Here is a 20573-nt window from a genome sequence, read left to right as displayed (position 1 = left end):
GGATCACGAGGTCAGGAGATCGAGACCATCCTGGCTAACACGGTGAAACCCCGTCTCTACTAAAAATACAAAAAACTAGCCGGGCGCGGTGGCGGGCGCCTGTAGTCCCAGCTACTCGGGAGGCTGAGGCAGGAGAATGGCGGGAACCCGGGAGGCGGAGCTTGCAGTGAGCTGAGATCCGGTCACAGCACTCCAGCCTGGGCGACAGAGCGAGACTCCGTCTCAAAAAAAAAAAAAAAAAAGAAAACATCCTGGACAACATAGCCAGGCATGGTGGCATATACCTGTAGTCCTAAGCTAGTCAGGAAGCTGAGGTTGGAGAATCGCTTCTGCCCAGCAGTTCAAGGTTGCAGTGAGCTATGAATGTATCACTAAACACCAGCCTCGGCGACAGTATGAGACTCTGTCTCTAAAAAAATTAAAAAGGTAAAGTCTTACGTCTACAATAGCATTTCCCAAAGAATGTTCTAAAATCACTACTTTATGAGATGTTAATAGATGTTCCCTAAGATAAGTGTTCTGAGGTCAAATAAGTTTCAAAAGTCTGGCTTTCTTTACTGTGAGACTCCTAAGAACTTTAAGTGAAATAATATGCTTTGTGATTTTACAAGCGGTGGTGAGGGAATATGCAAAACGTTTGACCTTCTTTACATGGGACTAGTTTTGTAGAACTTATTTTAGAAATAGTGCTTAAGACCACTGGTTCCCACATCCCAGCTAACAGAGGGTGGCATCAGTATCATTTGGTAACCTTATGTATTAGTCTGTTCTCACATTGCTCATAAAGACATACAAAAGACTGGGTAATTTACAAAGGAAAGAGATTTAATGGACTCACAGTTCCACATGGCTGGGGAGGCATCACAATCATGGTGGAAGGTGAAGAAAGAGCAAAGTCACATCTTACATGGTGGCAGGCAAGAGAGCTTGTGTAGGGGAACTCGCCTTTATAAAACCATCAGATCTCGTAAGACTTATTCACTATCACGAGAACAGCATGGGAAAGAGCCTCCCGCAGGATTCAATTACCTCCCACCAGGTCCCTCCCATGACGTGTGGGAATTACGGAAGCTATAATTCAAGAGGAGATTTGGGTGGGGACACAGCCAAATCATATTATCTTACTAAAATAATGATTCACAAACCACACCTAGACATACTGGGAGGAGGGGAGAACTAAGTATTAAAACAAACAAAAAACCCACATGATGCCAATGAATAGTCATGTTTGGAAATTAAAGCTTGGTAGACCATAATATAGTAAAATAAGTTTATAATATCTGCAAAGCCACATCAATGAAAAGCAATATCAAAGGTCATGTTTAATAGTTTTCCAAATAATAGTATTTAACCCATGAGAGAAGAGTATATGCATGCAACATTTTATGAAAGCTAAGTACTAAAATGTTGGAGACGTTGGCAAATTTAAATCTGCCAATACAACTAATGACTACTTTGTAGTCTCAAGGATGTACTACCTCCATTGCTAAATAAAAATTGTTAATCTGCAGTGATTCTTGCCCCATTGCTTGTTTCTCCATGTCCATCATCTTCTCTCACCAGAGTTAAAGGGCCATGTTGTTAAAACAAATCTGGGAGTGCCATTCACATAAGTGGTTTCTCCAATAAACAGCTCCTAACATTCCCTTGATATTACAGTACATTGAGGTGTCAGAAATATAAAGCTTTTCTTGACTGAAAACTTTGGAAAATGTATTCACTTATTCCTTTGTGCCCCTAGAACTGTGCTGTGCAGCAGCTGGTCAATGATACATTTAAGTGCTTAAAGGAAGTACCTATTTACTGCGATTGATAATTATACAACATTTGTAGCATGCGCTTCAGTTTACTAAGTACTTTCACATGAATTACATTGCTTCTTTCCTTTAAAAACTTTGTGGGTTAAATAGGCATAATTGTTTCCATAAAACCATTAAGAATCACCGGAGCTTTTCGTATCAAGACTCCTGCTTTGAAAGAAATTATAATGTGCCGGGAAACAAAATATAAATTACACACAGGAAACGATTACAGTCAATTCAAAGATAGAATGGTGGCTAGAGCAAATTAGTATGGCAAGACTTTACACAAACTAATAATAGCTAACACTTACTGAGCAATCTGTCACTCAACCCTTGGGGTAAGTTACTACTATTAGCCCCATTTTTCACATGAGGAAACTGAGACAAAGAGAAAGAAGTTAAGCAACTTGGCCAAGCAAATCGGTGGTGATCACGATTCAAACTGTAAATTAGCCCAGCTCTGTGGACCACTATTTTCATCATCACATTTTACTGCTAGGAAAAAGCAATCTCCTTAAAGCAATAGTGACAAATGTCAAGTTTTAAGATGGCATCCAGAGTTGCAGAGAATCATAATAACCAGTCAGCAATGTTATTTTCCCGGAGCACATTACCTCTTTGATACGTTTAACCAAAGCATTCTGGTCAAAAGCAACAGCCTCTGCACACTGATGCAGGTGATCTTGATATCGGAGGCAGAGTTGCAACACCTGCTGAGAGTCCAGTTTCTCCAATTTGGCATTTGTTGGGGAAGTCTGGCCACTCAATAGCCCTTTGAAGGAGAAAAAAATGAAATTAAAATGACTGCTAACAAACTTGTGAATAAAGTAGTTTAATAAGTTCACTGAAGACAGAGTAAGACTTCAATTTAATCTTCCATCTTTTGCTATATGTTAATGACAATCGTTGCAATTATTATTTATGAAGCATCTGTTATGTGCCAAGCACTTTTGCTAACTGCTTCCTGTGCACTATTTTTCATATTCACAACTGCCCTGGAAAGTGAGGTATTATTAGCTCCATTTACACAGGAGGAAGCCAAGACGCAGAGAAGTTAAGTAACTTTCCAAAAGTCGCATAGCTAGTGAGTGGTTTCTCCAAGAACAGAGCTCCTGACCTTATCACCTCACTTCAAGGTACTAGGAATATAAATCCCGTATTAATTGAAAATGTGGGCTGGGCGCGGTGGCTCACGCCTGTAATCCCAGCACTTTGGGAGGCCGAGACATGCGGATCACGAGGTCAGGAGATCAAGACCATCCTACCACGGTGAAACCCCATCTCTACTAAAAATACAAAAATCAGCTGGGTGCGGTGGCGGGCGCCTATAGTCCCAGCTACACAGGAGGCTGAGGCAGGAGAATGGTGTGAACCCGGGAGGCGGAGCTTGCAGTGAGAGCAGATCTCGCCTATGCAACAGAGCAAGACTCTGTCTCAAAAAAAAAAAAAGAAAAGAAAAGAAAAGAAAATGCGTGAATATAATTTTTTAAAATAATTAAAATGGTTTTCTGAAAAACTGAGAAAAAGAAATCAAATGTATACAGAAACTGCTAGGAGATGCTAAAATGAAGACATTTAACAAGTAAACAGACTGTCAGCTAACAGGCCAGAAACTCATTCTTTACATTTTCTTTCAACACCAGTTTAGCCATGCAGCCATTAATCTCCCCTATATTTGCATAGAGGATTATATTTTCATAGGTATGTAGCAGGGCAATTAATAGCATTTTCAGGAGAAGAAATCAATTGAAGAGGCCAAATGATGCCCACATTCACAAAGCCAAGCCCAGTCTAGAAATTAAGCCTGTTGCTTTCTGCCAAAGAAACAATTCTCAATTATCAGAACCCCTACACTCTCAAAAATTACCAAGGACCCCAAAGAGCTTTTATGTGAATTATATCTTTTGATATTCACCTATAAAAATTAAAACGGAGAACATTCTTAAATATTATATCATTTAAATATAATGATAATTCCTTTATACATTAACAAAAATAACATTTTAAGGAAAATATTCTTCCAAAACAAAAAAGTGAAATGATGCCACTGGTTTATTTTTTTAAATGTCTTTTTAATGTCTGCCTTAATAGAAAACAGCTGGAATCTCATAGCTGGTTCTGCATTTAATCTGTTGCCATTTCACATCATTGAGCCTCTGGAAAACTCCACTGGACACTTGTGTAAGAGAATGAGCATGATTTGCAAATAATGTCTAAGTATTATTACAAAAATAGTTTTGACTTCAGAGATTCCCTAGCAGGGTCTTGGGGATCCCAGTGATCCCCCTACCATATGCCAGGCCACTCTGTCTCATAGCAGAGCCAATGCTACAGCATAAGGAACACAGAATACATATGACAGTAGGTCACGTGCAGGGCACAGCAAAGCTCCTTTTTTTTTTTTTGAGACAGAGTCTTGCTCTGTTGCGATCTCAGTTCACTGCAACCTTGACCTCCTGGACCCAAGCCTTCCTACCTCAGCCTCCAGAGTAGCTGAGACCACAGGCACTTGTTACCACACCCAGCTAGTTTTTGTATTTTTAGTAGAGATGGGGTTTTGCTGCCCAGGTTGGTCTCAAACTTCTGGGCTCAAGCGATCCTCCCGCCTCAGTGTGAGCCACCTCACCTGGCCAAAGCTCATCTTGGGAACCCTTCCCCACTGTCCCCAACCACCAACATCCACCCCACACTGTTCTGATATATTAGAGCTGAAGCCAGTATTCTTTCCCTCCAGACAGGCTGTACGAAGGGCTACCCAGCGGGGCTGTCCCAGAGAATCCTGGGAAATGCTGGTCGATGCTCTCAGATCTTCTGAGACAGAGCAGAGTACAGGGCTGGAACCCAAGGCACTGCTAGGCTCCTCCACATTCCACTGCTCAGCTGCTGCACTGCAAGTCCTAACACAGGAGAGCACCAGTTACTTGAACTGAACCTGCTTCCAGGCAGTATGTTTTGGTGAATCCAGTTTAGCAGAAATTGGGACTTTTTAATTGAAATTTTTATTGAGATCCTATGTACAGGATCCCGTGCCCCCTTTACCCAATTTCCCTCAATGGTAACATCTTGTAAAACTATGGTACAATATCACAACCAGGATATTGACATAGATATAATCCATATATATAATCTGATCTTATTCAGATTTCCTACCCATCCCTCCCTTTTTTGGTTTACAGATGGTATCTCCCCTTGTTGCTGAGGCTGGCCTCAAAGTCCTGAGCTCAAGAGATCCTCCCACCTCGGCCTCCCAAGTAGCTGGGACTACCAGAGAACGCGGCTGCACCTGGGCAGATTTCCTTTTTTTTTGAGACACGGTCTCGCTCTGTCTTCCAGGTTGGAGCACAGTGGAATGATCTCCTCAGCTCACTGCAACCTTGTTCAAGCAATTTTCACGCCTCAGGCTCCTGAGTAGCTAGGATTACAGGCATGTGCCACCATTCCTGCCTAATTTTTGTATTTTTTAGTAGAGACAGGGTTTCACCATGTTGGCCAGGCTGATCTCAAACTCCTGACCTAAGGTGATCCGCCTGCCTCAGCCTTCCAAAGTGCTAGGATTACAGGCATGAGCCACTGTGCCCGGCCCAGATTTCCTCATTTTATTTGCACTCATTTGTGTCTGTATTTAGTTCTGTACAACTTTTCCCCATACACAGGTTCATGTATTCACCACTATGGTCAGATGCTGAAAAGTTCCATCACCACAAAGATTTCTTGTGCTGCTTTTATAACTAGACCTACCCCACTCTTCCTCTCATCCCCCTTTCCATCTTTAAAACACTGTTAACCATTAATCCGTTCACCATTTCTAACATTTTGTCCTTTCAAAAGTGTTATATAAATGAAATAATACATCATGTAAGCTTTTGGGATTGGATCTTTTTATTTGCCCAACATAAAACTTTAGAGATTTGTCTATGTTGTTGATATATCAGTGGTTAATTCTTTTTTTAATTCTGAGTAGTATTCCATGGTATGTATGTATCAGAGTTTGTTTCACCATTCACCCACTGGAGGACATCTGGGTTGTTTCCAGTTCGGGGCTATTACAAGCAAGTCTGCTGTGAGCTGTCATGTACAGGTTTTTGTGTAAACAGAAGTTTTCATTTCTCTGGGATAAATGCCCAAGAATGCAACTGCTGGGTCATATGGTAATTTCATGTTTAGTTTTATAAGAAACTGTCAGTTTCCCAGAGTGCCTGTACCAAGAAAATGGGAATTCTACAGACCACTAAAATCTCCTAACAAAACTATCAAGGGCTACCCTATCACTGACGAGAAATACATTTCCAGGAACGCAAACTTGGGGGAAGATACCAAAAGTGTTTTGCTGTCAATCCGAAATTGAAAGAGGAAAAGAGGAAGGAGGCACCATGGAAAAAGGAATGAATGATTGTGTGCCATTAATAGTGAACCAGGATAACGCAAAAGCCATAAAGGAAACAGTGATAAATTCAACAATACACAAACCAAGACTCCTCATGACAACAAACACAAGTTAAAATTTAAAATACAAAAAGAATACCCCAAATCTGGGGAAAATTAAAAACCTGCAGAGACCCCAGGAAGCCTTTTCCTCCTATTGTGATAACTCATATCACATAGGGTAAACTTCCTAATATATAAAAAGTGCCTAGAAATTGGCAAATAAGGCTGGGCAGGGTGGTTCACACCTGTAATCCCAGCACTTTGGGAGGCTGAGGCAGGCAGATCACCTGAGGTCAGGAGTTCAAGACCAGCCTGGCCAACACGGTGAAACCCCATCTCTACTAAAAATACAAAAAGTAGCTGGGCGTGGTGGCGTGCGCCTGCAGTCCCAGCTACTTGGGAGGCTGAGGCAGAAGACTCTCTTGAACCCGGAAGGCAAAGGCTGAAGTGAGCCAAGATCGCGACTCCATCTCAGGAAAGGAAAGGAAAGGAAAAGGAAAGGAAAGGAAATAAAAGAAATTGGCAAATTAAAAATTAGCAAAAGGGCCGGGCGTGGTAGCTCACGCCTGTAATCCTAGCACTTTGGGAGGCCGAGGTGGGCAGATCACGAGGTCAAGAGATCAAGACTATCCTGGCCAACATGGTAAAACCCCGTCTCTACTAAAAATACAAAAATGAGTCAGGCACGGTGGCAGGCGCCTGCATTCCCAGCTACTCAGGAGGCTGAGGCAGGAGAATCACTTGAAACCACAGGCGGAGCTTGCAGTGAGCCGAGATCATGCCACTGCGCTTCAGCCTGGGCAACAGAGCGAGACTCCATCTCAAAAAAACAAAAACAAAAAAACAAAAACATTAGCAAAAGAAAGATGAACAAAAGATATGAAAAGATATTTCACAGAAAAGGAAATAGCAATACCTCAACTATAAAAAAAAAAAATGCACAACCTCACTTATAGTAAGAAAAACAAATGGAAACTTTACCGCAAGCCCATTTTTCACCTGTCAAATCAGTAAAAATGAAAAGCATGAAAAATACTTTGTAGGTGGAGCTGTGAGGAAACTGGCTTTGCTGCTTAGCGTGTAAGTTGTTAACACCATATGGAGGAGGGCAACTTGGCATGGATAACAAAATTACAAATGCATAGCCTCTGATGCAACAACTTCACCACTAGGAATTTACACACACAGTAGCACACATGCTAAATGATGTCTAATGTATATACAAGAGTGTCCACTGCAGCAGTGATTGTAACAGCAAAGGTCAGCAAACACCGCAATGTCCCGGAATAGAGGGTTTGTTAATTAAATCAAGGTAAATCTATAAATGGTATTACATGAACAAAGAAAAGAATGAGGGCGCTCTCTATGTACTTACATGGAAAAAAATCTCCATAAGACATAATTTTTTTTAAAGGTATATAGATGCATAGAGTGTGCTATCATTGCATAAAAATGGGGGTTGGGGTGCAAGTAAATAAGAGTGTATGTTCAGATTTGCTTATATTTACATAAATAAACTCTGAAATGACATATAAGAATTACATGGAGGCAAGGGGTAAGGAGGGGGAATTTCATAGTATATTTTTAACAGAACTTTTTAAACCAAATGAATGCATTTCCCCCTTAAATATTTTTTAAATAAATAAACTCATTTTAACAAAAAGTAGCTGAGGTCTTTCCTCATCTATGAGTAAGACCTTTAGAGGCAGTTCTCCCTTCTTCACCCATCCCAAGTGCCCCCTACTCTACAAGTAAAAACCTCATCTTTAATTCTCACCAAAGTTCATATGGCCGAACACATCTTAAAACATTTTCTCAGCTGGGCATGGTGGCTAATGCCTGTAATCCCAGAACTTTGGGAGGCCGTAGCACGAGGTCAGGAGATCGAGACCATCCTGGCTAATATGGTGAAATTCCGTCTCTACTAAAAATACAAAAAATTTAGCCGGGCGTGGTGGTGGGTGCCTGTAGTCGCAGCTACTCAGGAGGCTGAGGCAGGAGAATGGCGTAAACCCAGAAGGCGGAGCTTGCAGTGAGCCGAGATCATGCCACTGCACTCCAGCCCGGGGACAGAGCAAGACTCCATCTCAAAAAAAAAAAAAAAAAAAAAAAATTTCTCTAAAGTGATTAAAGTGGTATAACAAACAGTGAGCTGGTTGAAGACAGGGACCACATTTTGCTTATCTTTTATCTCATGTCTAGTATAGCACCTGGTACACAAAATGTTCTCTTACCCTAGTAAGAGTATGCAGTGCTATTGCTGGAATTCCAAAGAAAGCATAAGTCTAGGAAGATATTAGGAGGAAAAAGGCTTCTCAGGGTCTCTGTAGGCTGCATATATGCCTAAGAGTGAGTCCTTGTCTCAGTCTGAATCTGCTCTTCTAACATGCATGAGGAAGCTCTTCCACGCTTCAGAAGACATTTGGGAGCCTGAATTGCAGAATGAGGTGGAGGAAGGCTACAGGGCCACCCCAAGCTGTCAGGTGGCTCAAGCAGAGGGCCCAGAAGCCAACCTTAGCTCACAAAACAGAACTCTCACTTCTACCTCTTGAGAAAAAGTTGGACGGTGAGGGAAATGAGCGAAGTAGGAGGGGGATTTTGAGAAGGCTGCCAGGTCTAACAGGCACACTAGGATGTTCCAATTAAGTTGCCTAGCCAACTTCAAAATCAAAGGAATTACACTTTAAGTCATTCTTATAAATCACAATTGCACCCTCCCTCTAACCATCTAAAAACAAAACCCAGGTGCATGAGTCTATCCTCAGAATGTGCTTCCTTGACTCATAGGAATCTCCATAAACCCACCGCAAATCCTGCCCCAGGTCATAGAAGGAGCAAGACAGGACAGAGAAAATAAGAAGATGGGCCACATTTTCCATTCCTTAAGCAACAAAGTTGTGGCAACCCAGGCAAACTCTAGAGGCATTGGATACAATGTTTTCCCATCACCCTCTTGTGCCAGGAAACCATCTCCTTCTAGTATTGATAGCTACGCCTCTCCTGCATCTTCTGAAAGTAGAGAGAAGGACAGAAAGCTGGGTAAATTCAGAGATGGTAAATTTTGTCATTTTGAGGAGACCATAAACTGCCAGCCCTCTGAAGTGTTTCATTCTGAATGCACATTAAGATTTTTTAAATTTTTGGAATGCTTTCAATGAGTTGTCCACTTGCCTGTTTGCTCAGTCCCCACCATCTCACTCCTGTCTAATGCCCGGCAGCTCCACTCACCCATATTACCCGCCTGGCCTCTGCGGGCCTCTGGATTTATACTCCTATTTTAATTATTTCCTACCAACTCCAATAATTACCTAAACCCTTACCATTAATAGAACCACATACCACCCTTGAAATTATTTTTTGTATAGTTTTATAAATGTTATTTATACTTAGGATTTTTCTGCTTTACCCTTTATTATGAAAATTTTTAAATGTAGAAAAGTAGGGAAAAAATGTATACCCAAATACGCACCATCTAGATTCAACAACTAATATTTTGTCATATCTACTTCATCTCACTATATAATTTTTTTTCTTTTACTGAGCCGTTAAAAAAACCATAACATCATGACACTTCACTCCTAATATGCCATAAAGAAGAATGTTGATCTATGTACTTATGGTTAGTTTTTCATGTTAAAGAGAAGAAGTTTCTAAATTACATGTTCCTTACAGTTAAGGAACAGGGCCATTGCCTTCAGTTTTCTACTTCTTTAGTTTAACACGGTGATGCAACCAAAGATGTTTATTGAGTTAAAAACCTGATCTAACGGATTCCATATATTAAGGGTTAGGTTTGCAAATGGTAAATACTGGAGATATTTCCTAAGATCCTGTTTAAACCACTTTGTTTATAAAAGAACGAGGAGTAGCCTCCAGGGAGTGAGTGAAGACCAAGACTGAATATTCCATAGATCCGGCAAACTACCATCTGTACCCACCTCTTTGTGTAAAGTGTTGAGTGGAAAAATCATCAGGGTTAGAAGTGTGGGAAATATTCTGCTGAGTGATCTTTTTCATTCTGAAATGTCAGGTGGGAGGAAACCCCCAGTTTTTCTATAGCACAGTGCAGAGCCACATAATACCAAACCGAATTCCTTAACTCTGAGAGGCTTAGATACTTCTCAGACTAGAAATCAGTATTACAAATATTGGGGCACATAACAAGCTCCATTTCCTGCTACAGAATCCAGGAAGCAGAAATTAAATATAACTTTGACAAAAGTTACTGTGAAGGTACAATTAAACATCAGATTCTGAAAAAAGAAATTCCCCTGTATGGACTGAATGTTTGTGTTCCCCCAAATTTCCTATGTTGAAATCCTAATCCCCAGTGTAATGGTATTAGGAGGTGGGGACTTTAAAGGGTGAGTATATCATGAATGTGGAGGCTTCATGAATGGGACTAGTGTCACTAGAAGAAGAGACATGAGAGCCTCCCTTCACTCTTTCTGTTCCCAGCCATGTAAGGCCACAGCAAGACGATGGCCATCTGCAAACCAGGGAGCAGGTCCTCAGCAGAGGCAAAATTGCCGGCACCTTGAACTTGGATTTCCCAGCCACCAGAACTATCAGAGATAAATGCTTGTTGTTTAAGCCACCCAGTTTATGGTATTCTGTTATAGCAGCCCAAACTGACTCTGATACCCCCAAAACTAATAAGAAATTTATTTTTGAGTCTATTGGTCATAGTATATTTCAAAGATAAAAGCATTTAAGCTATGTGTATCCTTTACTTAAACTCTAGTTTCCAAAGGCACTCCCTTCTCTTCTTAAAGAAAAGGAAAGTCTAAAAACATCTTCCCAACTTAGAGAGAATTTTGTGATGTGTGTTAGTGACTGATTCCTTCAGGATACTTAGAAAAAGGGTGCTTTCTAAAGCGGATTTCTTTTGAACTTTTGTCCCCACTCTGTCACCTCAGAGGAGTACTAACCTCGAAGGGGCAATGGCAAACATCATTGCTTTGGTTAAACCATGTGGCAGAAGAAACTGCAAGTGCAGAACAAGCCCCATGTAAGATGCTCACCCACCACAACGTTTGGTGAGGATACAAACATTTCTCCCAGGACCTCCGAAGCCCACCAGAGGGCAAGAAAGAGGAACTTTTTAATGGAGGCAGCATGGAAAAAGCTGAATTCAGCTCCTCTATTTATTAGCTGTGTGCATCTGGACAATTTACCTTACAGCTTTGAGCCTCAATTTTCTCATATGTAAAAGCAAGATAATAATCACGTCTCTTCTAGGGTTTGCCTAGCACACAATAGGATTTTGATAAAACTCTGTTCCCTTTATTCTTGCATTTCTTAAATCTCAGAGAAGTAAAGGGTTCAAGGGAATTTGTGGTAAGCAATGAAAAGCACTTCATCCTTCTATGTTAGGCACCCATTTGGCACTAATTTATGGTACCAAAGAAGCAAGAACAGAGGATGTCACACCCAAAAGTAGACACAGCATTTCCAAAGGTCATCAGCATCCACAAACAACACACCTCAGTGTCTTCAAGGAATCCTGTTCACTGCTATAAAATTAGCATTTCACAATCTCTACCTTTTCCTCTCAAATAATTACGTAAAATGGAGTAGGCTGTAGTTACCAACTACTTCATAGGCAGAGGTGAGAGGATTGCTTAAGCCTAAAAGTTCAAAGCCAGCCTGGGCAATACAGCAAGATTCTCTGTCTCTTATTAAGTAAATCTTCAACTGCTCATCCACCCTAACAATTTTACAGGCTTGCTCTCTGTTTGAACTTACCAGACTAGGAAAGAGAGACAGCACAGTATAATGAAAAAGTGTGGAGTCAGGTAGACCTGGAATTGGAATCCAAGGATTGCCATTTACTACCTGTGTGATGTTGAGGGAGTCTAAATTTAACTTCCCTTAATTCAAATCCTTCATCTGTAAGTGTGACATGTATTAAAGGAGTATGACGGGAATTATATAAAGTTATGCCTACGGCAGCACCTAGCACAGAGGAGGCACACAATTCGTATTAATTGCCTCACTGTTCCAAAGTCCCCAGTCACCAACTGTAGCAGTCAATTAAGCAGGCTTTCAAAACCTGGCTGTATGACTGGCCTATCCTACCTCTGTAAGTATTTACCAGGCACACACTACTATGTACTAGCGCAGTAGGAAATAGCAAAGAAATGACCTCATTCTCAAGCAGATTACAAGAAGCAGGAGTTATTTATAAGGAAAGCAAACATGAAAAGGAGCTAAAATTAAAAAGATAAAACAACAAACCACCCAATTGGGCAAAGGACTTAAATAGACATTTCTCCAAAGAAGATATACAGATTGCCAACAAGCACAAGAAGGATGCTCGAAATCACTAATCATGAGGGAAATACAAAACACAATGAGATACCACTTAATCATTAGGATGGCTATTTATCCAAACAACAGAAAATAACAAGTGTTGGCAAGGATGTTCTCCATATCCTTGGAACCCTTGTGCACTGCTGGTAAGAATGTAAAATGGTACATCTTCTGAGGAAAACAGTATGGGGGTTCTTAAGAAAAGGAACCATAGAGGGAATTTGGGGAAGACTGTGGTAGGAAGCACCAGGAATTTGTCTTCCCAACTAAATAACTGCACTGGTGCACTCCGTCTGATATAACTATTTTGTAGCTCTAGAGTCTATTGAAGGTTTGCATCATCCAGAGGAAGGCCTCAATGATAAATTATAATTACTTTCAGTCAATTTCAGCTGTCATCATAATAGCACCTACCCATCCCAAAGCTCCCAGCCCCACTGCAGGCAACTATGCACTTATTCCTGGAGTGGCTTGCACACAGTTTGTGGGAGACAGTGGGGGAGAAAAGGACCCTGTCCTCTAAATATGGATCTATGCTCTGATCAATGATGGCTGCTTCTGATTACAAAGGTGCAGACAGACAGACAGTAGTCACTGTTATTCCACCTCCACCACACTGCTGCAAGGTCCTCCCACTCATGTTGAAGTGACTTCCAGAGGATTAAAAGGGGGAGCATCTTTTTTCCCCTCCTTCACTTTTTTCTTTTTCCCTCTCTGGGAGCTGGACATTAAAGACCAGGATATTCAAAAGCAACCACATATATAGGGGAAATGAGAAAGTTGCTGTGCATGCCCAGGGAAGAGCACAGGCTCAGAAAAGATCTGAGGAGACCTAACATGTATACCTCAGGCTGATTCTTGGCACAGACACATCCTGTAACAATCAAAAACCAAAAATAAACCCAAAAAACAGCAAACCCAGGGAAGAGGGAGAATCTGTTTCCAGAGTTACCATATTACAGGATTTAAATGTCCAATTAAAAAAAAAATCACAAGTCATACAAAGAAACAGTAACATATGGCTCATTCAAAGGAAAAATATAAACCAACAGATATTGTCCCTGAAAAAAGACAATGGCAAATCTACTAGACAAAGACTTTAAAACAACTGTCTTAAAGATGCTCAAAGAGCTAAAGAAGACATGGAGAAAGCCAAGACAACAATGTATAAACAAATGGAAAATATCAGTAAAGAGACAGAAAACCTAAAAAGAAATGAAAAATAAGTTCTGGAGCTGAAATAACTGATAGGAAAAACTCACCGCAGGGATTCAAAGGCAGATTTGAGCAGGCAGAAGGAAGAATGAGTGAATAATGAAGGACAGTGAATATGATCTAGTCTGAGGAACAGAAAGAAAAAAGATCAAGGAAAAGTGAACTGATCTAAGGGATTGATGAGACACCATCAAGTGGATAACCATATGCATTGTGGGAGTCCCAAAAGGAAAACAGAAAGAGAAAGGGAAAGAGAAAACATCTGAAGAAACAATGGCAAAAAACATCCCAAATTTGATGAAAGAGATGAATATAAACATCCAAGAAGCTCAACAAACTCAAAATAGGATTCAGAGACCCACACCAGGACACATTATAACCAACCTTTAGAAAGGGCCAGGCGCAGTGGCTCACGCCTGTAATCCAAGCACTTTGGGAGGCCAAGGTGGGCAGATCACTTGAGGTCAGGAGTTTGAGACCAGCCTGGACAACATGGCGAAACCCCATCTCTACAAAAAAATATAAAAATTAGCCAGGCATGGTGGCAGATGCTTGTAGTCCCGGCTACTTGGGAGGCTAAGGCAGGAGGATCATTTGAGCCTGGGATGCAGAGGTTGTAGTGAGCTGAGATTGCATTACTGCGCTCTAGCCTGGGTGACAGAATGAGACTCTGTCTCAAAAAACAAACAAAAAGACAAAGAGAAATTTGAAAGCATCAAAAGTAAACCAACTGATCATATAAAAGGGAACCTTAATAAGATTATCAACAGATTTCTCATCAGAAACCTAGGGGGCCATAAGGTGGGAAACTGCTAAAAGAAAAAAAAACAAAACCTGTCAAGCAAGAATTTTATATCCAGTAAAACTATCCTTTAAAAGTGAGGGAGAAAGTAAGACAGTATGAGTTAGGGGGAAAAAAAAAAAAACAAAAAACAAAAACAAAAAAGCAGAGGGAGTTTCTTAACACTACACCTGCTCTGCAAGAAATGCTAAAGGGAGTCCTGCAGGTTGAAATGAAAGCACACTATACAGTCCAATGAAGAAATAAAGATCTCAGTAAAGGTAAATATATGGCAAATTACAAAAGCCCATGTATTGCTCACGCCTGTAATCCCAGCAGTTTGGGAGGCCGAGGTGGGCAGATCACGAGGTCAGGAAATTGAGACCATCCTGGCTAACACGGTGAAACCCCGTCTCTACTAAAAATACAAAAAAATTAGCTGGGCGTGGTGGTGGACACCTGTAGTCCCAGCTACTAGGCAGGCTGAGGTAGGAGAATGGCGTGAACCCCGGGAGGCAGAGCTTGCCATGAGCCAAGATCGTGCCACTGCACTCCAGCCTGGGTGACAGAGCAAGACTCTGTCTCAAAAAAAAAAAAAAAAAAAAAAAAAAAAGCCCATGTATTTACATGGGTAAAGCTACAAACTCTACTTTTGGCTTTCTACATTGTAAAATTAGTCTAAAAGCTAATGTTATTGTAACTTTAGTTCATAACTCCGTATTTTGTGTTTTTTTAACGTAATTTGAGAGATTACTACATTAAAAAAGTATTAGTTTATATTTTGGACACACCCTGTATAAAGATACTATCTTGTGACATTTACGACTGAAAGGGATGGAAACCAACCTGGAAAGGAGCAGAGTTTTTCTATGTTATGAAAGTTAAGCTGTCACTGCTCTGCCTATGGAGGCCATTCCTTATTCTTTTACTTTTTTTTTTTTTTCTCTTTTGAGATGAAGACTCACTCTGTCACCCAGGCTGGAGTGCAGTGGCACAATCTCAGCTCACTGCAACCTCCACCTCCTGCATTCAAACAATTCTCCTATCTCAGCCTTCCAAGTAGCTGAGACTACAGACATGTGCCACCGCGCCTGGCTAATTTTTGTATTTTCAGTAGAGATGGGGTTTCATCATGTTGGTCAGGCTGGTCTTGAATGCCTGACCTCGGGTGATCTGCCTGCCTAGGCCTTCCAAAGTGCTGGCGTTACATGCGTGAGCCACTGCGCCCGGCCTCCTTCACTTTCTTAATAAACTTGTTTTCACTTAAAAAAAAAAAAGAAAATAAAAGAAAGCTAAGCTGGTATAAATTCAAATTATTGTGTTACAACTTTAGGATCTTACCTATAAGATCTTACCTTACTTATCCTCATGATAAGGATAAGTATTTTAGGATCTTACCTTACTTATCCTCATGATAAGTACAAAGAAAACAGCTGTATAAGCACTAAATGCCCACAACAAAGAGCAGTAAAGATCCAAAATCAACACCCCAACATCACAATTAAAAGCAGCAAGAGCAAACAAATTCAAAAGCTAGCAGAAGGCAGCCAGGCACGGTGGCTCATGCCTGTAATCCCAGCACTTTGGGAGGCTGAGGCGGGCGGATCATGAGGTCAGGAGATCGAGACCATCCTGGCTAACATGGTGAAATCCCGTCCCTACTAAAAAAAAAAAATACAAACAATTAGCTGGGCATGGTGGCGGGCGCCTGTAGTCCCAGCTACTAGGGAGGCTGAGGCAGGAGAATGGCGTGAACCCAGGAGGCGGAGCTTGCAGTGAGCCGAGATAGTACCTCTGCACTCCAGCCTGGGTGACAGAGCGAGACTCTGTCTCAAAAAAAAAAAAAAAGCTAGCAGAAGGCAAGAAATAACTAATATCGGCCGGGCGCGGTGGCTCAAGCCTGTAATCCCAGCACTTTGGGAGGCCGAGACGGGTGGATCACGAGGTCAGGAGATCGAGACCATCCTGGTGAACATGGTGAAACCCCGTCTCTACTAAAAAATACAAAAAACCAGCCGGGCGAGGTGGCGGCGCCTGTAGTCCCAGCTACTCGGGAGGCTGAGGCAGGAGAATGGCGTGAACCCGGGAGGCGGAGCTTTCAGTGAGCTGAGATCCGGCCACTGCAACTCCAGCCCGGGAGACAGAGCGAGACTCCGTCTCAAAAAAAAAAAAAAAAAAAAAAAAAAAAAAAAAAAAAAAAAAAAAAAAGAAATAACTAATATCAGGGCAAAACTGAAAGAGATAGAGACACAAAAACTCTTCAAAAAATCAATGAATACAGGAGCTGGTTTTTTGGAAAGATCAACAAAATTGATAGACAGTTAGCAAGACTAACAAAGAAGAAAAGAGAGAAGAATCAAATAGATGCAATAAAAAATGATAAAGGGGATATCATCACCAATCCCACAGAAACACAAACTACCATCAGAGAATACTATAAACATCTCTACACAAATAAACTAGAAAATCTAGAAGAAATGGATAAATTCCTGGACACATACACCCTCCCAAGACTAAACCAGGAAGAAGCTGAGTCTCTGAATAGACCAATAACAGGCTCTGAAATTGAGGTAATAATTAATAGCCTACCAACCAAAAAAAGTCCAGGACCAGACAGATTCACAGCTGAATTCTACCAGAGGTACAAAGAGGAGCTGGTACCATTCCTTCTGAAACTATTCCAATCAATAGAAAAAGAAGGAATCCTCCCTAACTCATTTTATGAGGCCAACATCATCCTGATACCAAAGCCTGGCAGAGACACAACAAAAAAAGAATTTTAGACCAATATCCCTGATGAACATTGATGTGAAAATCCTCAATAAAATACTAGCAAACCGAATCCAGCAGCACATCAAAAAGCTCATCCACCATGATCAAGTTGGCTTCATCCCTGGGATGCAAGGCTGGTTCAGCATATGCAAATCAATAAACGTAATCCAGCATATAAACAGAACCAAAGACAAAAACCACATGATTATCTCAATAGATGCAGAAAAGGCCTTTGACAAAATTCAACAGCTCTTCATGATAAAAACTCTCAATAAACTGGGTACTGATGGAATGTATCTCAAAATAATAAGAGCTATTAATGACAAACCCACAACTAGTAACATACTGAATGGGCAAAAACTGGAAGCATTCCCTTTGAAAACTGGCACAAGACAAGGATGCCCTCTCTCACCACCCCTATTCAACATAGTGTTGGAAGTTCTGGCCAGGGCAATCAGGCAAGAGAAAGAAATGCGGAAGTCAAATTGTCCCTGTTTGCAGATGACATGATTGTATATTTAGAAAACTCCATCGTCTCAGCCCAAAATCTTCTTAAGATGATAAGCAACTTCAGCAAAGTCTCAGGATACAAAATCAATGTGCAAAAATCACAACCATTCCTATACACCATCAACAGACAAACAGTCAAATCATGAGTGAACTCCCATTCACAATTGCTTCAAAGAGAATAAAATACTTAGGAATCCAACTTACAAGGGATGTGAAGGACCTCTTCAAGGAGAACTACAAACCGCTGCTCAATGAAATAACAAAATAAAAGAGGACACAAACAAATGGAAGAATATTCCATGCTCACGGATAGGAAGAATCAATATCGTGAAAATGGTCATACTTCCCACAGTAATTTATAGATTCAATGCCATCCCCATAAAGCTACCAATGACTTTCTTCACAGAATTGGAAATAACTACTTTAAAGTTCATATGGAACCAAAAAAGAGCCCACATTGCCAAGACAATCCTAAGCCAAAAGAACAAAGCTGGAGGCACCACACTACCTGACTTCAACTATACTACAAAGCTACAGTAACCAAAACAGCATGGTACTGGTACCAAAACAGATATACAGACCAATGGTACAGAACGGAAGCCTCAGAAATAACATCACACATCTACAACCATCTGGTCTTTGACAAACCTAACAAAAACAAGAAATGCGGAAGGGATTCCCTATTTAATAAATAGTGCTGGGAAAACTGGCTAGTCATACATAGAAAGCTGAAACTGGATCCCTTCCTTACACCTTATACAAAAATTAATTCAAAATGGATTAAAGACTTAAATTTTAGACCTAAAACCATAAAAACCCTAGAAGAAAACCTAGGCAATACCATTCAGGACATAGGCATGGGCAAGGACTTCATGTCTAAAACACCAAAAGCAATGGCAACAAAAGCCAAAATAGACAAATGAGATCTAATTAAACTAAAGAGCTTTTGCATGGCAAAAGAAACTACCATCAGAGTGAACAGGCAACCTACAGAATAGGAAAAAATTTTTGTAATCTACCCATCTGACAAAGGGCTAATATCCAGAATCTACAAAGAACTCAAACAAATTTACAAGAAAAAAACAACCAACCCCATCAAAAAGTGGGCAAAAGATATGAACAGACACTTTTCAAAAGAAGACATCTATGCAGCCAACAGACACATGAAAAAATGCTCATCATCACTGGTCATCAGAGAAATGCAAATCAAAACCACAATGAGATACCATCTCATGCCAATTAGAGTGGCAATCATTAAAAAGTCAGGAAACAACAGATGCTGGAGAGGATATGGAGAAATAGGAACACTTTTACACTGTTGGTGGGACTCTAAACTAGTTCAACCATTGTGGAAGACAGTGTGGCAATTCCTCAAGGATCTAGAACTAGAAATACCATTTGACCCAGCAATCCCATTACTGGGTATATATCCAAAGGATTATAAATCATGCTGCTATAAAGACACATGCACACATACGTTTATTACAGCACTATTCACAATAGCAAAGACTTGGAACCAACCCAAATGTCCATCAATGATAGACTGGATTAAGAAAATGTGGCACATATACACCATGGAATACTATGCAGCCATAAAAAATCATGAGTTCATGCCCTTTGCAGAGATATGGATGAAGCTGGAAACCATCATTCTCAGCAAACTATCACAAGGACAGAAAACCAAACACTGCATGTTCTCACTCATAGGTAGAAACTGAACAATGAGATCACTTGGACACAGCAGGGAACATCACACACTGGGGCCTGTTGCAGGGTCGGGGGCTGGGGGAGGGATAGCATTAGGAGAAATGCCTAATGTAAATGACAAGTTGGTGGGTGCAGCAAACCAACATGGCACATGTATACCTATGTATCAAACCTACACATTGTGCACATGTACCATAGAACTTAAAGTATAATAATAATAATAAAACAGCTATATAACATACACAAAAGGGAATGAGAAAGGAATATAAATGTTTCACTGCAAAAAATCAACTAAACATAGAAGAAGACAGCAATACAGAAAATGACAAACAAAAAAAAAGCTATAAGGCATCTAGAAAACTAATAGCAAAATGACAGGAGTAAGTCCCTCTGTATCAGTTAAGTACTTTAAAGGTATATGGATTAAACTCTCCAATCAAAAGACAGGGATTGGCAGAATGGATTAAAAACCTGATCCAATTATATGCTTGTCTACTAGAGACTCAATTTACATCTGAATACACAAATAGGTTGAAAGTGGAAGGATGGGAAAAGATATTCATCCAAATAGTAACCGAAAGAGCTATATTAAAAGAGAGTCCTCACTCTGTTACCCAGGCTGTAGTGCAATGGCATGATCATAGGTCACTGTATCTTCGAACTCCTGGGCTCAAACAATGTTCCTGCCTTAGACTCCCAAGTAGCTGGGACTACAGACAAGCAGTATCACACATGGCTAATTTTTAAATTTTTTTGTAGAGATGGGGTCTCACTATGTTGCCCAGGCTAGTCTCAAACTTCTGCCTCAACTGATCCTCCTGTCTCAGCCTCTCAAAGTGCTGGGATTACAGGTGTCAGCCACTGTAGCTGACCAAAATAGACTTTAAATTAAAAATGATTACAAAAGACAAAGGACATCATGTATTAATAAAAGGTTCAGGCCGGGTGCGGTGGCTCACGCCTGTAATCTCAGCACTTTGGGAGGCCAGGGTGGGCAGATCACGAGGTCAGGAGATAGAGACCATCCTGGCTAACACAGCAAAACC

The 20573-nt window shown here is 40.7% G+C and overlaps 1 protein-coding gene across 3 annotated transcripts in view; it reads right to left on the bottom strand.

Annotated features, from left to right (window-relative positions):
- BORCS5 (BLOC-1 related complex subunit 5) overlaps positions 1-20573 on the bottom strand; it is a 107297-nt gene that overhangs the window by 28614 nt on the left and 58110 nt on the right. For all 3 annotated transcript variants that reach the window (XM_025402179.1, XM_025402178.1, XM_025402180.1), the window contains one exon: positions 2417-2574. In XM_025402179.1, coding sequence (XP_025257964.1) covers positions 2417-2574 — 158 coding nt within the window. The remainder of the gene's footprint in view (positions 1-2416; positions 2575-20573) is intronic.

The sequence above is a fragment of the Theropithecus gelada genome, chromosome 11 (assembly GCF_003255815.1).
Source record: "Theropithecus gelada isolate Dixy chromosome 11, Tgel_1.0, whole genome shotgun sequence".
Lineage (NCBI taxonomy): Eukaryota > Metazoa > Chordata > Mammalia > Primates > Cercopithecidae > Theropithecus > Theropithecus gelada.
This window is presented reverse-complemented; position numbering and strand designations above follow the sequence as displayed.